The sequence below is a fragment of the Rissa tridactyla genome, chromosome Z (assembly GCF_028500815.1).
Source record: "Rissa tridactyla isolate bRisTri1 chromosome Z, bRisTri1.patW.cur.20221130, whole genome shotgun sequence".
NCBI classification, from domain to species: domain Eukaryota; kingdom Metazoa; phylum Chordata; class Aves; order Charadriiformes; family Laridae; genus Rissa; species Rissa tridactyla.
Window position 1 is genome coordinate 50,609,617 of NC_071497.1, and position 18,258 is coordinate 50,627,874.

Sequence of the window (18,258 nt, forward strand, 5' to 3'; positions counted from 1 at the left end):
AATTGAAAAGTATTATAACAGTTATTCTGGAGACAACCATCCTAAAATTAGAATTCTGCTACATCTACAAAATTAATTTAGATCCGTTTACATAAAAACTGCCTTGTCCCAGGAAAGTAAATTTTGACACCCAAAGAGATCCCACTTTATAAGGAAAACTTGCTAATACCACAGAGAAACGTTTCATCTGATTTTTTAAAGAAAAGTACTTTACCTTCACAAGCTGAAGGCAAAATAGTCATGGTTGTATTAAGTACGGAAAGCAGTTGCTAAGTCTGATGTAACTCAGAGGTGTGCATGCATTTGGGTACTCCTGTTGCATGCACACTCCTATATCCAACAAAATCTAATAAATGTAGCTAATAATTAAATAGTACAGAATAATATCCTTGTTGCATTAAGTAGTATCTAAACTACCTTCTATACTTTACCTCTTCATTAAAAAAATGACTGCGATTCAAATGCAAGGAATTTTTAAGTGCCCGATCCAAGCCAAAATCTAATGCTAACCTTAGAAAAGATCCTACAGATGTGAACAGGGGTTTTGTTTGTGCATTTTTCTATATCCACTTAACATAACAGATATGTCAATAAATTAACACCTGCTGAACCATGCTGCTCTGTCTTTCAAAAGGTGCAAACACACAGCAGGACTATTAAATTAATCTCAACTCATCAGTGTCTGTTTTGCCTGTGCCTACCCAGCTTGTACACTCCTACAGGCGAAAGTCATCACAGGAGCAGAGTACTGCCTTTGATTTAACCAGCGCTTCTTACCTTGCTTTGATAGAGAAAGAAGTGTGAGCACCAAGGGATAAAGGTATTTTCCCTGTCATAAAAGATGACAGTGGAAATACCAGGAACACAGTCCAACCCTCCTGTTACCATTTCAGGGCCGTTGGTCTACATGACCAGCTGTCCCCAACAGGTATGTTCTAAATAACCAGGCTGCCTTAAATCCATAGACAGCACAAATAATGCAAAGCGAGCAATACTATTTACATTGCACTGGTGTTCATCATCTGGATATCATCTGGAGCATAAATAAAAGTGCTTTAGACGTTTTGAATTGACCATCATCTGTTCTATTATGTCATTTTCATTCTAACCTTCAAAGAGAAAGGAATGTATTCTTCAGGTCAGGCTTCTCCTTGTGAACCAGTCCTGATATTTCAGCTTGCTTTTTGTGCCGCTAACGTATCAAGACAGGTAGGGAACAGTCCACAGGGCTCTGCTGCTTCCTGAGCTAACCCATTCCAGCCCAGCCCAGCTTAACCCAACCCAATCACCTATTGCATTTTCCAGTTCCCTGTTCAAACTTCTAGCTGCCATCAGCTCTGGGTTAAAGCAAATGTCATCTACCTCTGGGGCCCATGGTGAAAAATTTATGTAGTCCTGGACATGATACAGGTTTTACAGTTTTACAGCTGAAATCCTTCAGGTTCCTTAGACCTACTGGAAAAGGATTTATTTTATTGTAATTCCCAAATGTTCATTTTTGTATGTGTGTTTTCCCACAGAATGTGTGCATTGCTTCCAGCAATGTGTTTTATATTACCTGGAAGAAAAGAAATGCTCTAATGGGAGGAAACAATTTTGTTCTTATTGCCACTGCAACACAAAGCAGAACTTCAAAATGACACTATGACTTCTCAAGCAAAGTCATCCCATTTATTTTGAAGCTTAGGGATCTCATTCTCCACTCCCTTACAGTCTTTTGTGCAATTACACTAGTATAAACCCCACAAATTATGGGCCAAAGATACAGACTTCCTTTCTTTTTGCTTGTCACAGACAAAACCAGCTGTATGTTCTTGATTTATATGTACCTCAGCAGCACATACGGAAAGTAATCTGCCTTTTCTTGTAATGAGTTCATCTTTTCTCTTTAGGGCACACATTGGGTGTCCCTTTCTTGGCATAAACTCGTCCTCCTTCCTGAGGAGTGTCCAATGAGGCTTTCATCAGATATTTAACTATAAAGAATTTCATGTAGAATTCAAGAGCTAGCCTGGACTAGGCTTTGTCATAAAGGCCTACTGGAAAATTAAGATCTAGAAAAATCTCTCATCTTTCTAATGCACTTTGTCTACTTTATGTTGCTCTAAGAGGTCAATGAACAATGATCCTCACCTTTATAGTGAAGTCTGCAGTGAGAGGCCCAGGTATTCTTAATATCTCCTTGTCAGGAAACTTCTGGAAGTCGATGCTAGAATTGTCCACAAGGAAGGAGCCTGTGGAGCTGAGGCTGTTTTCATTCTTCACACCTTGGAGAGTCTTGGTTTCCAAATCTGACAAATACAAACAAATTAGCAGGAAACTGAAATATTATAATTTGAAGTAAGAGTAAGTGAGAGCAGAAAAAGAAAACCAACACAAAACAGTGGTCGTGCAGATTTACCTCCTAAATTAGTGATAATGGAACTTTTCTGCTCTTTTCCATGGTTTATTCACACTCCCATACTTTACTTTTCTTTTTTCTCCTCCATCTGCTTTTTGGCTTTGTTCAACCTTAGATTTCTAGCTCTGCATTTACCTCCTCACCCATAGGTCATGTTTTTACTCTCTTCCAGACATATTAATCCGTGCTCCTAGTCAGGCATATTTGCTGTCATTTAACTGACTCTCAGTAAGTCATGCTCCTACGTGGAGCATGACTCAGACCTTCACCCATGAGTGCTGGCTTTGTTAAGTTGCTGTTCCCTCTTTCAGTTCAAAGGTGGGTCATTAACCACAAGTTGCTGTGCTAGACAATTAACTGCAAGCAAGACGTCCAGCAAAGAAAGATATGACGCAATCCTGCCTCCTCTCCAGAAATAGTCTGATCCATCCCAGCGGAGTAGGAAGGGAAGGCGAGTGCTGAACCCTCCTGAGCTCTCTGCCTCTCTCTGCATTCAAAGCTCCCAAAAAGTGGGCATTATTTCAGAGACTGTTTGGTAGCAGCTACTTGTGATTGTTAAATCATAATAAACGTATTATAACATTTATTAAATGGAAATCAACAGTCAGAAAGTAGATCTGTTCCATCACCTAGCTATCCTCCCCTTGAACTCCAGATTATGCTTTACAGCACATTCACCAGTAAACAGTTTCTTGTAGTTATTTCAAAGTGACGACACATTTCATCATGAACGACTCCAAAGCTGTAATTCTTTCACATGTATTTGTGAAATAATGCACAAAATCTTCTCCCACACAGAGAGGCAGCTAAGGCAAAATCTGAATTAGATGGGGACATACTATTAATCTGTGATGGAATCGCATTTTCAGAGACAGTAAATGGGAGAAAAGTTTTTATTAGCATGTATTAAGTCGCTAATTAGGGGGGGAACAGATAATTGCGGTAATTAGGCTGCTTTTCAGGATGGATCATGGGACTTAATTCATGAAGGAAGTTGCTGAGGCAGTACACTAAGAATTTGCTCTGTATTAATGAATTCCTTGGTTTTCAGTGAGACTAGTCTCTTCCTTTGTGATGCACTCGGCCATATATTTATTTCTGGACAAGGCTGCATGCATTAGGGATAAAGATGGTTTTAAGACTTGTGTATATATAATCGGCCTCCTGTTGACTTCTCCCACAACCAAAGTTCACAGGGCAAAATACTCCCTCCCCCTGCAACCAATTGTAGCTCATACATATATATAATCCTTTGATGGGTGAACAGAAAGATTCATAGAGACATCTGAAACAAGAAAGAGATGTATTTGGACTTATTCATGTTTACACAGAGCAGTTAATCTAAATCTCAACCAGTGACTCAGGCAGACCTCGCTGATTCAGATCTTTTTGTCCTGAAATGTGATATGGTCTGAACGAAGACAGCTTTAGATCAGTCTCCCCTGCTAAAATCTCATTTCTCTCAAAGCTATCTTATAGCTCAATTCCACTGAAAAAAAAAAAAAGTACAGAATTTTTCTACCTTGGAAGAGAACATCTATACTGGGAAAGAACACAGGAGAGAAAGGAAGAGTGCAAATCATTTACTGGGAAAGTAATAACAATCATGCTGGAGCAGTCCAGGAATACCCAAAGGGCCACTTAAAACTGAAGTATAGTCAGCATTTGAACTTTTAAGAAAAACACAATATATTTATTCCTAGTTTATAACCTGCAATTTGCTGGTCTTTATTCACAGCTCTAAACCTAAAGAACCTAGGGTTTCTCAACGCAAGCAGTGTGCTACAGAACAGGACTGATAAACCACCCCTTATTTTGCTACTCAGTATAAATTCTTTGGATGAAAGAAATCTGGAGAGAGTGGGAATGATCTGGTGTTTCACCTCCTTCCTGACACTAATATTTGTATTTATACTGACAAGCATAGAGGACTAACTAGTCTGTGCTGCAGGAAGGTCCTATTACCTTTTGAAAACGGAGAAAGGGAGACCTACTTTTAAAATAATTTGTGCTTCTGAGAGGTTATGCAGTAGAGTTTGTATTTTTTCTGACAGTAAATCTCATTTACCAAGTGTTCATTTACTGCTGATGAAAAAGGGAGCAGCTTGTGAGTAACTACTGCATTGGAAGGTAAAAGAGAGGGATACGAGGAGTTTCTATTCATGAAATAAATTAATTTGCCTTCAGCTCTCACAGAACATCCTCAAATCCTGACATTCTTCTCCCAGAGAAGAGGGATACACAGCTGCTCGGATACTCAGCTCCCTGTTAGACAAAGCAGGGAAGTGTTAACAGGCTAGCAGCAATCAGTGGTCTTAACCCCTGGAGCAATATCACTACTAAGGAGCATGGTTTGACTTGCGCATGCTGTTTCTGATCTTTAGACTGTGATTTTGCGTGCGTGTGCATGCGCATGTGTGTGTGCATCCATGGGAGTGAAAGATTATCATAACAGAAACATATGTTAAAGTCATGAGTAGCTGGATGGCCAAGCTCAGCCGTAGGGAAACTTATACTTTACTGTCCTCAATATTTCTTCACTCAGTGGGATATATTTTATTAATTTTAAACAAAAGCTCTTGGCACCAAGTGAGCCAGCCAAAGGATAAGCAAACAGAAAACTGAAAAATTATGGAGGGGCAAAGGATTCTGCAATGCTGGCCAAGCTCTGCTCTGAAAAGAGCATGTACTACTGGTGTAACTGGGTCCAAGGAGAGTTTCTGAGGGCAGGACTCACCCCTGTGTCAAAATCAGTGATCTGAGAGAGGGAAACCAGACACCACAGTGTAAACAGAGCACTGCGAGTTAGCAAGGCTTTCTTAAACAAGTGTACACAAACTTTTTCTACTTACATAAATGATCGGGTCCTTTCAGCACGAGGCGAACTTGCCTGCTTCCATAGGGAATAGCAACCACTGTATCATCCACTGCAGGAAGGCAAAAATGCATGGCATAAATAAGCAAAGAAATTCCCATCTGTTTTCAAATAAGCAGTGAAATGAGTGCTTACAATGCAATCAAAAGAGAAGCTTTTGGACCAATTAAACAGCTGTATGAATTATGAAAGAACATTAAAAATCTGAAAAAACACCCTTATTAAATCTAATAAAAACTTTCTACTTAGAAGAACCCAAACCTGTTGATTTTCTTTATTCTCAACTCCTTCACAACCTTTTCTAGATTTCAAGAGTAACTAATAGCTTTCTGTTTCACCACAACTCCACTTAAACTTCTTCCAACTCTTGAATTGGTGTTTGTGGTGAAGTAGAGAAGCATAAAGCTATTCTGATGTCTAACCAGAACAGCCCATTCCTTCACTTGACTCTTTCTCAGTTGAAACCCAAAAGTTTCTCCATGACCCTGCCCATGCTATGTGATGATCTCCCACTGCCCTCAGCATGCCTCCTCTTTCACACCTTTTATTTTAATGACTTGAAGTGTTATAATTCTGCTTCCCTTTCCATACCATTAACAGAAAGCCCCTGGAAAAACAGAAGCCCATTAGACTGTCATATAAACAGGTCTCAGAACAGGATATTTCACCTGCAAAGCCCTTGGGAGCTTTGCCAACTGGATTTAAATTGGTGTGTGAATTAACATGTAGGTCACATGCAGCTGTGAAAGTTAGTTAGGTCAGCATTCCTAAAGAGGCAGCAACCCCAGTAAAGTTCTGAAGGGAGACAAGAAGGAAAGGTGTGGAAAGATGCTACAAAATGCTCCCAACTCTACGCCTGGGTCGTGGAGTGGGTGCCCAGAGAATGCTATCCTGGACTAAGCAGCACACCTAGGTTCTTCATTCACCTTTCCCTGTCTTTTCTGCCTCCTTCTCCTATAACTAGAAGTCAGGAAAGAAAAAAGATGCATGTTTAACAGGATTTCTTTGGGGAGGTGGTAGACATGAGACGAACAAAGAACGGAGTTTGTTAGAACTGCTCACATTTGTGACACATAATGCCCACTAGCAAGAACAGTAGTTCTGCTCTCAAAGCAATGTGTTGCTTTGTCAGGTAAGGCTAACCTTAAATAAGGTTAGCCAATAAAAGCATATTATCTTTCATCCAAACATATAAACTGGGGCCCTAAGTTTCTGACCAGACTGAACTGTTCCAGCCTAGCTGAATCAAGATTCTCAAAATAACAGCAAAATAGTTATTAATGTTGTCGTTTTATGTCAAAAAGTGAAAACAGGAAACAGAAAGAGGGAAAACTTCAAGAGGGACTTCTTGTAAACAACACATCAATTCATCCAAGCCCATACTATCTCAAAAATGTGAACTAGAATCCTTTTAAATTTTGAATATTGGAAATTTCTGACTCTCTTATGTTGGAGAGTTTTATGGGATGAAATATCCATACTTTTGTGGCCTCTTAATATCCCAGAAGTGAGGGGACAAACGTAGGTGGTCTGATAAATCTCTGAGTGTCACAAGAGTTGCATGGAGACAAAGTCTGTTCATGTGCCCAGGTATTTCTGAACCTTGCCACCATTTTCAAATCTGATTTGGCATTTTCTTAACCTATTTAGAAACCTCAGTGTCTCCTAAGACTTCTGTAACACTGGGGTTAAACTTCATTCAACGCACATTCTGCTTATACACATCTCTGTTACACCATCAATTAGCAAAGACAGACATCTTTCTTTTCTACACAGAATTCAAGTTTTCCATTTGAGAAGAAAAATATTCAAGTCCTACAAATTTCATCAAATATTGATATTCTAATGCTGATTTTATTGGTACTGTTCTGGCACTCATGTTGAAGATACCAGTAGGATAAATATGTTTTATCCATTTGGGGGAACAAAATCCTTGAGTATGACATATCGTTTTGCTGTATATATATCACATTTATTGGAATAAGTCTGTGAAAAATAATAACTTCAATTTTTCAAAAAATATCAATAGTCTTTTTACAAGTCTTATTTAAAGACAGTCCCATGTCATTATTATATTTGACTGTCTCTCAGTTATGAGCTCTGTGCTGGAGAGTTAACAACTCGCTGATATGTCACAAAAAAATCAGTTTAAAGATCATTCAAGCTTATATATCATATATCCTTAGCATGTTTCTTCTGCTCCAGGGTATTGCTGGATATTTCACCTGATCTTGTCATTGCTCTCCATTTGAAATCCTAGCACACTTTATGTGAAATGCAAAGCTCAGTGGGATTTATGCTTATCGCAGTACTTCCTGCTTTCACAAAGCAGAAGCAGTAGGGACTGAAGGATAATTTCCTGAGGTTAACAGTGATAAGAAGGAGACATTTCCTGTGAAGAGACATGTGAAAGTAAGCATGGTAATATTTAGTCACAGCTCCTTTCAACAAGAAGCAGAGAGGCAGACAGTGGAGCAGCTGTGTGGAGCACTCTAAAGAAAAGGCACAAAGCATGCTAACGTGTGGTTGGTTTCCTCCAGAGAGGATGCATAGGGAGGCAAGGGAGAGATAACTGAGAGGACGGTGGCCTAGGGCTGTGAAGAAAGTGCAAGGATTTAGGGAAAGGTTATATGCTAGGTTCATACATCAGACTCCCGTGAGAGATCAGTTTCTTCTGGTTTTGGATTTTAGATTTGGATTTTGTCCAAATGGTTTAGCTGTCAGTTCTCATGATGAAAAATTGAGTTGCTTCTCTTTCCCCATTACTATTGATATTCAACAGAAGTCTGGAACTGCATCTGTTTTTGACAACCATGACAAGAGTAATCAGATAAGTATCTATCCTGCCTTAGCATAGCAATTTCTACAATTCTCTTTTAGAAGTAATCTACTTCACTAGTAGATGTCAATCGTTTTTAAAGAAATACTAACTTTGCAGAAGGTGATCAGTAGAATTCACCCACCACTTATGGCATCAACTCTCTAGCTCCTTGGTGAATACAAAGAAGCCTGCTTAAATACAGCTCATCTCCACAGGAAGATACATACACCCTTCCCAAAAGGAGATACCATAAAAAAAGACAAAGTTTCACTTTCTGCAGACTTAGAAAGATTGAACTACCCAAGCTTAGGACTAAGAGAAAAGGATATTTCTGGAATAAATGAAGTCTTTTGTAGCTTTTTTTTTTTCTCCATAGAAACAAGAGCATAGACACAGGTGCTTCCTTTTTCATAAAAATGTAGGAGAGAATTCAATGTCACATTGCCTCCTGCCCTGCTATGCTTCTGTTTCTGAGGCCATTGGGAGATGTATACTACCCCTATAAATTCTGAGGAAGCTGTTCCCGTAGCAAGTGTGAAGTGTTTAAAAGCTCTATGAATTTCTTTCTAGTACTATCCTCCTATGCCTTTGTGTGATATAAACAGCACGGAGAAGGGAACTGCATATGAGCACCAAGAGAAAATGAATTCAGTATGATGAGCCCAAGACTGTGTCTGGGGTGGTTTTGAGATATAAACAACTTCAGAAGGGACAGCGCTGGAATAAAGATCACTGTATAATTTCTTTGGCACAGCCCTCAAAATTGAATGCTGTGCTCTGTTAGGCAAATAAAAATCCCAAGTGAGCCCACAGAACGGTTCTGATGGTATCTGGTCAGTGCTGCGCACGCCCCTTTTGATTTTTCTTACATTGCATGGCAGTCTGGCTCACAGAGGCTTTTAATGCCTTGTTCATACCATGGACAAAATATAAATAATTCATGAGAAACAAGGATTATTTTATAAAAATAACTTGGAATTAAGCTATTGACTACCAAAACATAATCCAGTCATTCCAGAAAATGTAATCCAATCGGGCTCTGATCCCAGATATGCTTATGAAGATACGTTTACAGCAACAAATAACCAATATGCTGACACAAAGTGCCAAAATGACAGGTATTTAAACAGCTCTAAGGAGGATAAATGCAGAAAATATAATCATAGAATCACAGAATGGTTCGGGTTAGAAGGGGCCTTAAAGATCATTTAGTTCCAATCCCCCTGCCCTGGGCAGGGACATCTTCCCCTAGACCAGGCTGCTCAAAGCCCCATCCAGCCTGGCCTTGAACACTTCCAGGGATGGGGCATCCACAACTTCCCTGGGCAACCTGTTCCAGTGCCTCACTACCCTCACAGTAAAGAATCTCTTCCTGATATCCAATCTAAATCTACCCTCTTTCAGTTTAAAACTGTTACCCCTTGACCTGTTGCTACACTCCCTGATAAAGAGTCCCTCTCCAGCTTTCCTGTAGGCCTCCTTTAGGTACTGGAAGGGGCTATAAGGTCTCCCCAGAGCCTTTTCTTCTCCAGGCTGAACAACCCCAACTCTCTCAGCCTGTCCTCATAGGAGAGGTGCTCCAGCCCTCTGATCATATTCATGGCCCTCTGCTGGACCCGTTCCAACAGTTCCATGTCCTTGTGCTGAGGACTCCAGAGCTGGATGCAGTACTCCAGGTGGGGTCCCAGGAGAGCAGAGTAGAGGGCCAGAATCACCTCCCTCGACCTGCTGGCCACGCTTCTTTTGATGCAGCCCAGGATGCGGTAGGCTTTCTGGGCTGCAAGTGTGCATTGCCTGCTCATGTTGAGCTTCTCATCCACCAGCGCCCCCAAGTCCTTCTCCTCAGGGCTGCTCTCAAGCCATTCTCTACCCAACCTGTGTTTGTGCCTGGGATTGCCATGACCCAGGTGCATGACCTTGCACTTGGCCTGGTTGAACTTTATGAGATTCACACGGGCCCACCTTTCAAGCCTGTCAAGGTCCCTCTGGATGGCATCCCTTCCCTCCAGGATGTCAACCATGCCACACAGCCTGGTGTCATCGGCAAACTTGCTGAGGGTGCACTCAATCCCACTGTCCATGTCTCCGACAAAGATGTTAAACAGAACTGGTCCCAGTACTGACCCCTGAGGAATGCCACTCGTCACTGGTTTCCACTTGGACATTGAGCCGTTGACTGCAACCCTTTGAGTGCAGCCATCTAGCCAGTGCCTTATCCATCAAGTGGCCCATCCATCAAATCCATGCCTTTCCAATTTAGAGACCAGGATGTCATGCGGGACAGTGTCAAATGCTTTGCCTAAGTCCAGGTAGACTTATAGACCAAATAAACACAGAGTAGATTTTTAAAAGCTTTTCAACATCTCAAATTTTCACAGCACATACAAAAAACATTTGGAAGCAAACCTCAAAAAGAATTCCTACTAATTCACACATATGAAGGAAATCTGTAAGTGTGCCATTACAATTGTGAAAAGCCAATTTAAAGGAGCACTTACTTTTGATATATTCGAAATTCGTACTATGTTGCATAACAACGTGTATGTCTACAGCAGGGAGAGAACAATGCCACGTGGTTTATACAGAGTGCATACAAAATCTAATTACCTACTTCAGTTCTATATAACAATTATTTGTACGCAAATGTATCTGACTGAACAATCCATTCTCTAACTTTTTTTTCACATTCGTCTCACTCTAGGACTATGCTCTCTACCATCTGCTCTTCTACCTATATAGCAATCTTTACATTTAATAGCAAACAATTGGGAGTAGGGACTCTATTTTATTAACATTTTATTACTGTGCATAATATATTAGTGCCTTTATCCTCAGTAGAAAAGAGAGGAGCACCTTTTTACCACAAAGCAACTTAAAAACAATGAATTATTCCTACAGGAAAAGACGTTTGCCAAAAAAGTTCACAAATACTATCATGTCTCAAGCAGCCTGGAGATTTCTGAATCTGTTCATGCACATTTCAGAAACAGTAACAATGAGGTGAAATTCCATTCCTAAATCTTTGTGAATTATTTCCTTTGCTGTCTAATGTGCGGTTCTGCCTCAGCAATGGAACTCCTATGAGGATTATTCCTTTCCTTCCTTCATACAAAAGAGCCAGTATTTTTCTTTCTTTTCTTTATCTCTTTTCTTTTCTTTTTTCTTTTCTTTTCTTTTCTTTTCTTTTCTTTTCTTTTTTCTTTTCTTTTCTTTTCTTTTCTTTTTCTTTCCTTTCCTTTCCTTTCCTTTCCTTTCCTTTCCTTTCCTTTCCTTTCCTTTCCTTTCCTTTCCTTTCCTTTCCTTTCCTTTCCTTTCCTTTCCTTTCCTTTCCTTTCCTTTCCTTTCCTTTCCTTTCCTTTCCTTTCCTTTCCTTTCCTTTCCTTTCCTTTCCTTTCCTTTCCTTTCTCTCTTTTTCTCTCTCCCTCTTTCTTTCTTGCTCTCTTGCTCTCTTGCTCTCTCTTTCTTTCTCTCTCTCTCTCTCTTTCTCTCTCTCTCTCCCTCCCTCCCTCCCTCCCTCCCTCCCTTCCTTCCTCCCTTCCTCCCTCCCTTCCTCCCTCCCTTCCTTCCTCCCTTCCTTCCTCCCTTCCTTCCTTCCTTTCCTCCCTTCCTTTCCTCCCTGCCTTTCCTCCCTGCCTTCCTTCCTTGCTTCCTGCCTTCCCACCTTCCCTCTCTTTTTCTTTCTCATACTCTCTCCCACTCAGTTATCAAACACAGACCCAGAGGTGCACTGTGCCAACCACTGCTCTGTGTCCTGTGCTCCATATCCAAGCAGTTATTCTCTGACAGAGAGAATCTTTTGTAAAACCACCTCTTGCTGCTCCTCGCAGCAAGTGAATGTTATCTGTACAGGAATCCACAAGTGTACACATACAGTCTTTACGCTGCACACACAGATACCACACTGCTATTTGAATCTGTTAGGTCACGAGCTGTTCAGCACTGGAAAATGTGCCCTCAAATGGCAGAGCAGCACACACAACTGTTCAGAGCAGCATGGACTGAGTCCTATGCATGGACAGCTAATACAGCCAGAGCAGTGTGGGTAGAGCCAGCTCTTCTCGTTCTCTCACTCCTCCCAAGCAACTAGCTAGCTGAGATGGGCAATATACTGGTGACACGTTTCCACAATCCCCTGTCCACCCCACAGCCAGAGCTGTAGTCTGAGCAAGCCTGATTTAACCAATGAGGGAAGAAACTGCGGGGACAACCAGACTGACCATGATCATACTCAACTGCCTGAGAAAGAGTGGGGTGAAATCTAGCTCATAGGAAACATGTACTTCACTAAGAGGGGAACATGGCACTTTACCAGAAGGGACTGCTTACGTTTATTTGCTGAGAGCTGGGATTTATACTGGCCTCGAACCAGACGGCAGGTGGACCCATCGCCATTGCAGACCCCACAGTTATCTTCCTTGACAGCGCTTCCCAGCTGGCGGTCACAGCCAACGATCTGGCAAGAAAGAAAGATGTGCAGTTCAACGTGAGCACCTACTGACTGACTGCTCGATCCATCTCTGCAACTAATTACCACCAAATTTCTCTCTCAGCATCTCTAGAGGGCCATAAAGTACCTTAGCAATGAAAGAGGCTGAGCAAATCTGGCTGGGAGTTTGAACTGAGCTCAGACATGAGATAGTGAGCAGGTTAGTACTCAATGGCTTTTGCAGTCCAGAGAAAGAAAAGAGTATTGTTGGAGGCTGTTTTTTTAGGGCATTGTGAGCATTTCTTGGTCAGACTCCTATCAGAAATTACACTTCTCAGAGTTTCACAAAGAAGAATGCCTGAAATAGATAAGACGACAGATAGGAAGCAGATAGATAGATGAAAGTATGAAGCAGCACAGATATATACTAACATGACTGAGATCTCAGTGAAATTTTACCTGCTATACAGTTGGGAAAACCATGTGGTTTTAATTATGTTTGACAATAATCCCATTCCACACTATCAATGCCTGTGTTCAGACATCATTAAAGATCTGATAAAGAAGGAAGGGATGGTTGAAAAAAGAGAACTAAGAAGAGTCAGAAATTCAATTACCTGCTCTGACACTGGCTTTATGCTTACATGCGAATTGTTTGGTTCAAAATTTTAAAACTTGAATAGATAAACTAGGCTTCTCAGTTTGCGAAAAAACTATAGTTCCCAGGAGAATCAAGTTTAAATTTATAATTAAATGCATTTAAAATAAAATAAATGGAATATAAAATTTATTTAGCACAGTGCTAATGTAGACCTTTTGTTTGAACTTTGAATTCTGAATCCAAGTTATGAATTTTGCACATAAATAATTGAAATCCAAGAAATTAAGCAAGTCCATACAGTGTTATAATTACCTTTAAACATACTAGAAAATGAAAGGCCTTCTAGCATTCTGGCGTGCAAAGTAAGCAATGAAAAAATATTTGTGTATGAATTCTACTTCTAATGAGTTTGTGCTAAGACTCTTAGCCAAATAGAGAGTATATATAAGCATAGGGAATTTTAAATGAAGTGCTTATTTAAGCTTTAAATTTTCCTGCGTCTCTAAGTTTCACTTAAATCAGAGAGCTAGGTCCTAGAAACTTAACTAGTGTCCTAGAAACAAGGGCACTTATCATCCAGGCTCAAAAGAGCTGCATGTGTAACTTGCCTACTTAAGCATTCAGACTAATATTCCTTATTTGTGCAAATCTACATGTGCAGAATTGCAGATCTCTGCTAGGGTGAGATGTACTTCTGGGTTTGACACTTTCTGTTCATTTGCCTGTGAAATGCAAGCTTTGATTAACATGCAGCATCTACTTTTAGCAATTCATTTCCCATTTCTAACGTCATTATTTTACAACTGGTACAATAGCAGTTTCCTTAGTTATCTGTCATATTGGTAGTATAATTAATTTAATTTAAGTTATTATAGGTTTAGATTCAGGCTTGATGAAACCTATCATCAAATTTCTTTGACTTTATCCACTCCCATTTGGTCAGAACTGGGTCAGTCTCCTATGCTTCTGCATCATATTGTGATGTCTCCAGGGGAATTAATGAGGGCTAATGAAGTAACAGGCACACATAATGATACATTTCCCTGAAAACCTAGTCATGCCAAGACTGCAAGAAACACTTTATCACATTAGAAACACCATGACAAATAATGGTTAGATAGCTGAAGCAGAGTTAAGATTATCTTGACTGTGACTACTCCATTCAGAGCTTCCAAGTACGGATATATAAATTATGTCACTAATACCATGTAAGATTTAGGTCTATTTTTTGCTGAATAAGAATATCCGTACAGGAGCTGAACCACCTTTGATACACACAGACTGGTTTGCTTTAACTTCCATGAACGTCTCTGTACAGACAAGATGTGAAAAAAATCACTTGCATGATCTGAAAACTGTATGACATAATGCCTACAAAACAGATTATAATTCCTTCAAGTCCATTACAGCTCACTAGCACCCTCAGCAAGAAGGGTCCTGCTGGGGAACCCAGATTTTAGAGGAAAGGCCAGAATTCCCTTTCATATCTGCTCATAACATATTTTACGTTCACTCAACGGTTCAGATGAGAGTGGCATCCAAATCTGCATGCCTTTGCCTATTTTGAAAAGAACATGTGAACTGCCTGGATGTGAAAAGGGCTGGATCTTAAATCCAGATAGGAGGCAACCAATTTCAAAACCAACCTTTACTACTTTACAGCCTTTTTAACTTTATGAATCCTCAGCTCACATGTTGCCATGGGCTGTACCCTGATTAAAGTTAATTTATAAATTGAGCAATTTGGAGTTAGGTCACAACTTGTAGAGGGAACCACCAGGAAAATCTCAGGTGTGAAAGGAAGTTATATTGAGGTACTTTGCGCTTTTTGAGATGGACAGCCATTGCCAGTGTATAGCATAAAAATAATTCTTTTTTTGAAATGCTGTTTTTCGAATGGAAGCATGAGCAAAATGGAGACCTCTTGTGAACACCAAACCTTATGTGGTATGTACAAAATGTGTTTTAATCTTCCTGTACTTGGTAGTCTCTCAGATAATTTTATGCTATTAGAAATTTGGATGAAATTAAATAGATTTCCTATTTCTCCCCAAGGTTTCTGCAGAGCTTTGTGCTTTACTCTGTTAGATTATCTCTCTTAATAGATATCCAGAGCTCTGGGAATATGTACGAAATGTTCATTAAAAACCCTTATGAGTGATTAACTAATGCCTGAAATAAAAAAATGTTCTCATGTTCACTGCTTTTTTTCTTTTTTTTCCCCTTCATTACTTAGGGAAATCCTTCTTCCATCTTTTGGAGGTAATTACATTCAGTAAGAAGGTCGGTAGTGTTTGCAAGGAAGTCACTGGTGCTTTAAAATTAAGAACATCACTCCAGATTTCTTATACTGCTTTTTAGTAACTCTTATGTGAAAATATTATATAGGTTGGACTCTTATGAAAAGATCAGATAGGAAAATATTGAAGTGTTCCTGAAATAATACACAGTTCATGAGAATAATAACTTTTGTCTCTATAAGCAGAAGAAACTTAGGTTTGGCTGAGTTGAGATGAGAATATGCAATTTCCATAACATTATTTTCACTCTTCATCAAGGCTGCAGATTACTCACTACAAAAAATGAAAGTATGGGTGAATATATGTCACTATCCCCCCAGAAATTTGGAGAAAGTTAGCAAGAAAGAGGAAGGCAGACTAGTTTCTTTCGACATCCACCCATAACATGGAAAAACCGTGGAGGGGAGGTTTTGGAATGGCTGTTATCAGGGATGCCAAAGGTTCAATACACTAGGAAAGACCCAGCTATTAGGAAAAGTAGATTCACTTAGGCTGCAGAGCTAGAAAAGCGTGCCGAGATACTGACGGATGGGCATACTCATCTGACTAGGGGTGACTGGGGGACTCGTCATGAAAATGAGCACCACAGAAGATACTGCTTGATCAACCTGGTAGGCAAAGGAGTGAATAGGGATATTGTACCCCTAATCTGCAGCTCAGATTAATGGTTTGGTGACACAGTTTGAAACAAAATACTGACATTTTTGAATCAGAGTTCTGGGGGGAAGAAATATTTCACTCCCTGAAAAGCTTTGAAATGTCAACTCCTCGTCTTGGTTTGAAACTAGAACCAATGTTGAAATTCTGAAGTTTCTGTGGGATGGAAACTTCCTTTTCCAATGCATTCTAGTCCTGATCTTAATACATCCTGGGGGGTTTAGGGAGATGAAGTCTTTTTCAATCCATAAAGGGCTGGGAAGGAAGCCCCCACCAGGAATGAAAATGGATTACTGCAACAAGTTGTGCCTGGAAATGTTCTGAAGTAAGCAGTTTTCATACTCATTTCTATTACACGTTAAGCTTCCTCCCCTTAAAGCAGGGTAATGAAGCACAGACTTTCCACACTGAGATCTTTTGAGTTTCAAATTGCTGAAGTACGGTCAGAGGCTTGAACTGCAGATTGTTACCGCACAAAATGTCAGAAGCGGCTCCATTAAGTTCTCTGACAATCTAATCCAAACCCCATTAAAACCAGGAAAATGTGCTTACAAGTTCAATAGGCTTTGGATGAAGCTCTTGTACATTTCTAAAGGTGTTTCTATGAAACTCATTGCTATTGTGGTTGAATGCCCTTACAGCAGTAAAGGCAGGTCATGGAGAGCTCTGTAGGGCTCTCAGTACATGGAAGACGTCAGCCATGCACTACCAGAGCAAGGAAATCACAGGTGAGTACCAACTCCCTGCCCAGTTCTTTACCACCCCTAAAGTGAGCTGATTTTTTACTCTCCTTATGGGTTCAGCATAAAAAAAGTAAGCAACAAAAAGCCAGAATAATAACAGCTAATCCCTAGTTGGCTGAGCCTATATTGTTTTCTGGCATAAGAAACCTCAGTTCTGCTCAGAGGTAAAGATTCCATATTACATTTTAGGCTAAAGTCCCATACTTCATGCTGAGTTTGATATCCCCCTGCCCCCCACCCCCCCCTTTATTCCACTCACAGCCAGTGAGTTGGCAAAACAGAAAACTAGGGATACTCCTGACTCTCGGATACATTCACAAAATAGTTTTTACAGGACACTGCAAGAAAAAAGATGACCATCAAGTTAGCAGAGCAACTGCTTGTGTATAGTTTAAAGGCATCGGACTGAAAGTCCCACAACAGGAGTTGGAACTAACTCACTGAGTGCGTGCACGAATGTTATGTGTGTATGTGTTCCCCTTGTGGACTTGAACTCTGGCTCAGTTTAGCAGATTTTTCCAGAAATAAAACTGGACCAGCAATGACAGGTTCTGCTTCAGCCCTGCTAGCCTGGAAATACCCTGAAGTAAGAAGTTTTCATAATAATTTCTATTCAGTATTAAGAAACTCTGGGCAGGAAATAATGTAATAAAGCAAGCTTGCAAATCTAGCCAATTATAAATAAATCTCTCTGTTTTTCAAAGGGCATGTCTGCAGTTCAAACATAAGAAGTTCTGAGAATCTGAGAAAAACAAAGTTGCCCTTCACATGGATACTAATGTGGGGCTCAATCTGGGACTTGTGTTGTCACTGCTCAGCTGAGGAAAGTTTTGGATCGGAGCCACTGTTTCAACTGGGTCCAAAATCCTGTTTCACCGTCAGGATGAAGAGCTGTTGTACTCTTTGAATTACTGCAGAGAGAACAAGCTCCAGGCTGTATAGCAAACTGAAACCCGACTGGTGTTGGTGATGCAGGGACTCTCAACCCCTACTGAAGTAATATCTGCCATTCAGTTCACCGATGTCTTACCATGGCAGTTCGCAGCCCTAGCATTTTCTGGCACAGCCTACTGACATGATCCCGTGACAGGCAGTCTTATGCAGCACCAGGCACAAGGCAGGATCCTCCTATGTCCCAAGGATTTTCAGTGCAAGAACACCACAGTCAGCAACAGGGAGGGACTCTGTATCAGGGAGTGTAATTATAGGACACGGGGCAACAGTTTTAAACTGAAAGAGGGGAGATTTAGACTAGATATTAGGAAGAAATTCTTTACTGCGAGGGTGGTGAGGCACTGGAACAGGTTGCCCAGGGAAGTTGTGGATGCCCCATCCCTGGAAGTGTTCAAGGCCAGGCTGGATGGGGCTTTGAGAAGCCTGGTCTAGTGGGAGGTGTCCCTGCCCATGGCAGGGGGTTGGAACTAGATGATCTTT

The 18,258-nt window shown here is 40.5% G+C and overlaps 1 protein-coding gene across 3 annotated transcripts in view; it reads right to left on the reverse strand.

The window, feature by feature from the left end:
* ADAMTSL1 (ADAMTS like 1) overlaps positions 1-18,258 on the reverse strand; it is a 468,821-nt gene that overhangs the window by 126,123 nt on the left and 324,440 nt on the right. For 2 of the 3 annotated variants that reach the window (XM_054186241.1, XM_054186242.1), the window contains 3 exons: positions 12,424-12,550; positions 5,254-5,328; positions 2,134-2,291 (listed from right to left, as the gene is read on the reverse strand). In XM_054186241.1, coding sequence (XP_054042216.1) covers positions 2,134-2,291; positions 5,254-5,328; positions 12,424-12,550 — 360 coding nt within the window. The remainder of the gene's footprint in view (positions 1-2,133; positions 2,292-5,253; positions 5,329-12,423; positions 12,551-18,258) is intronic. The other variant, XM_054186243.1, reaches the window with a different exon arrangement.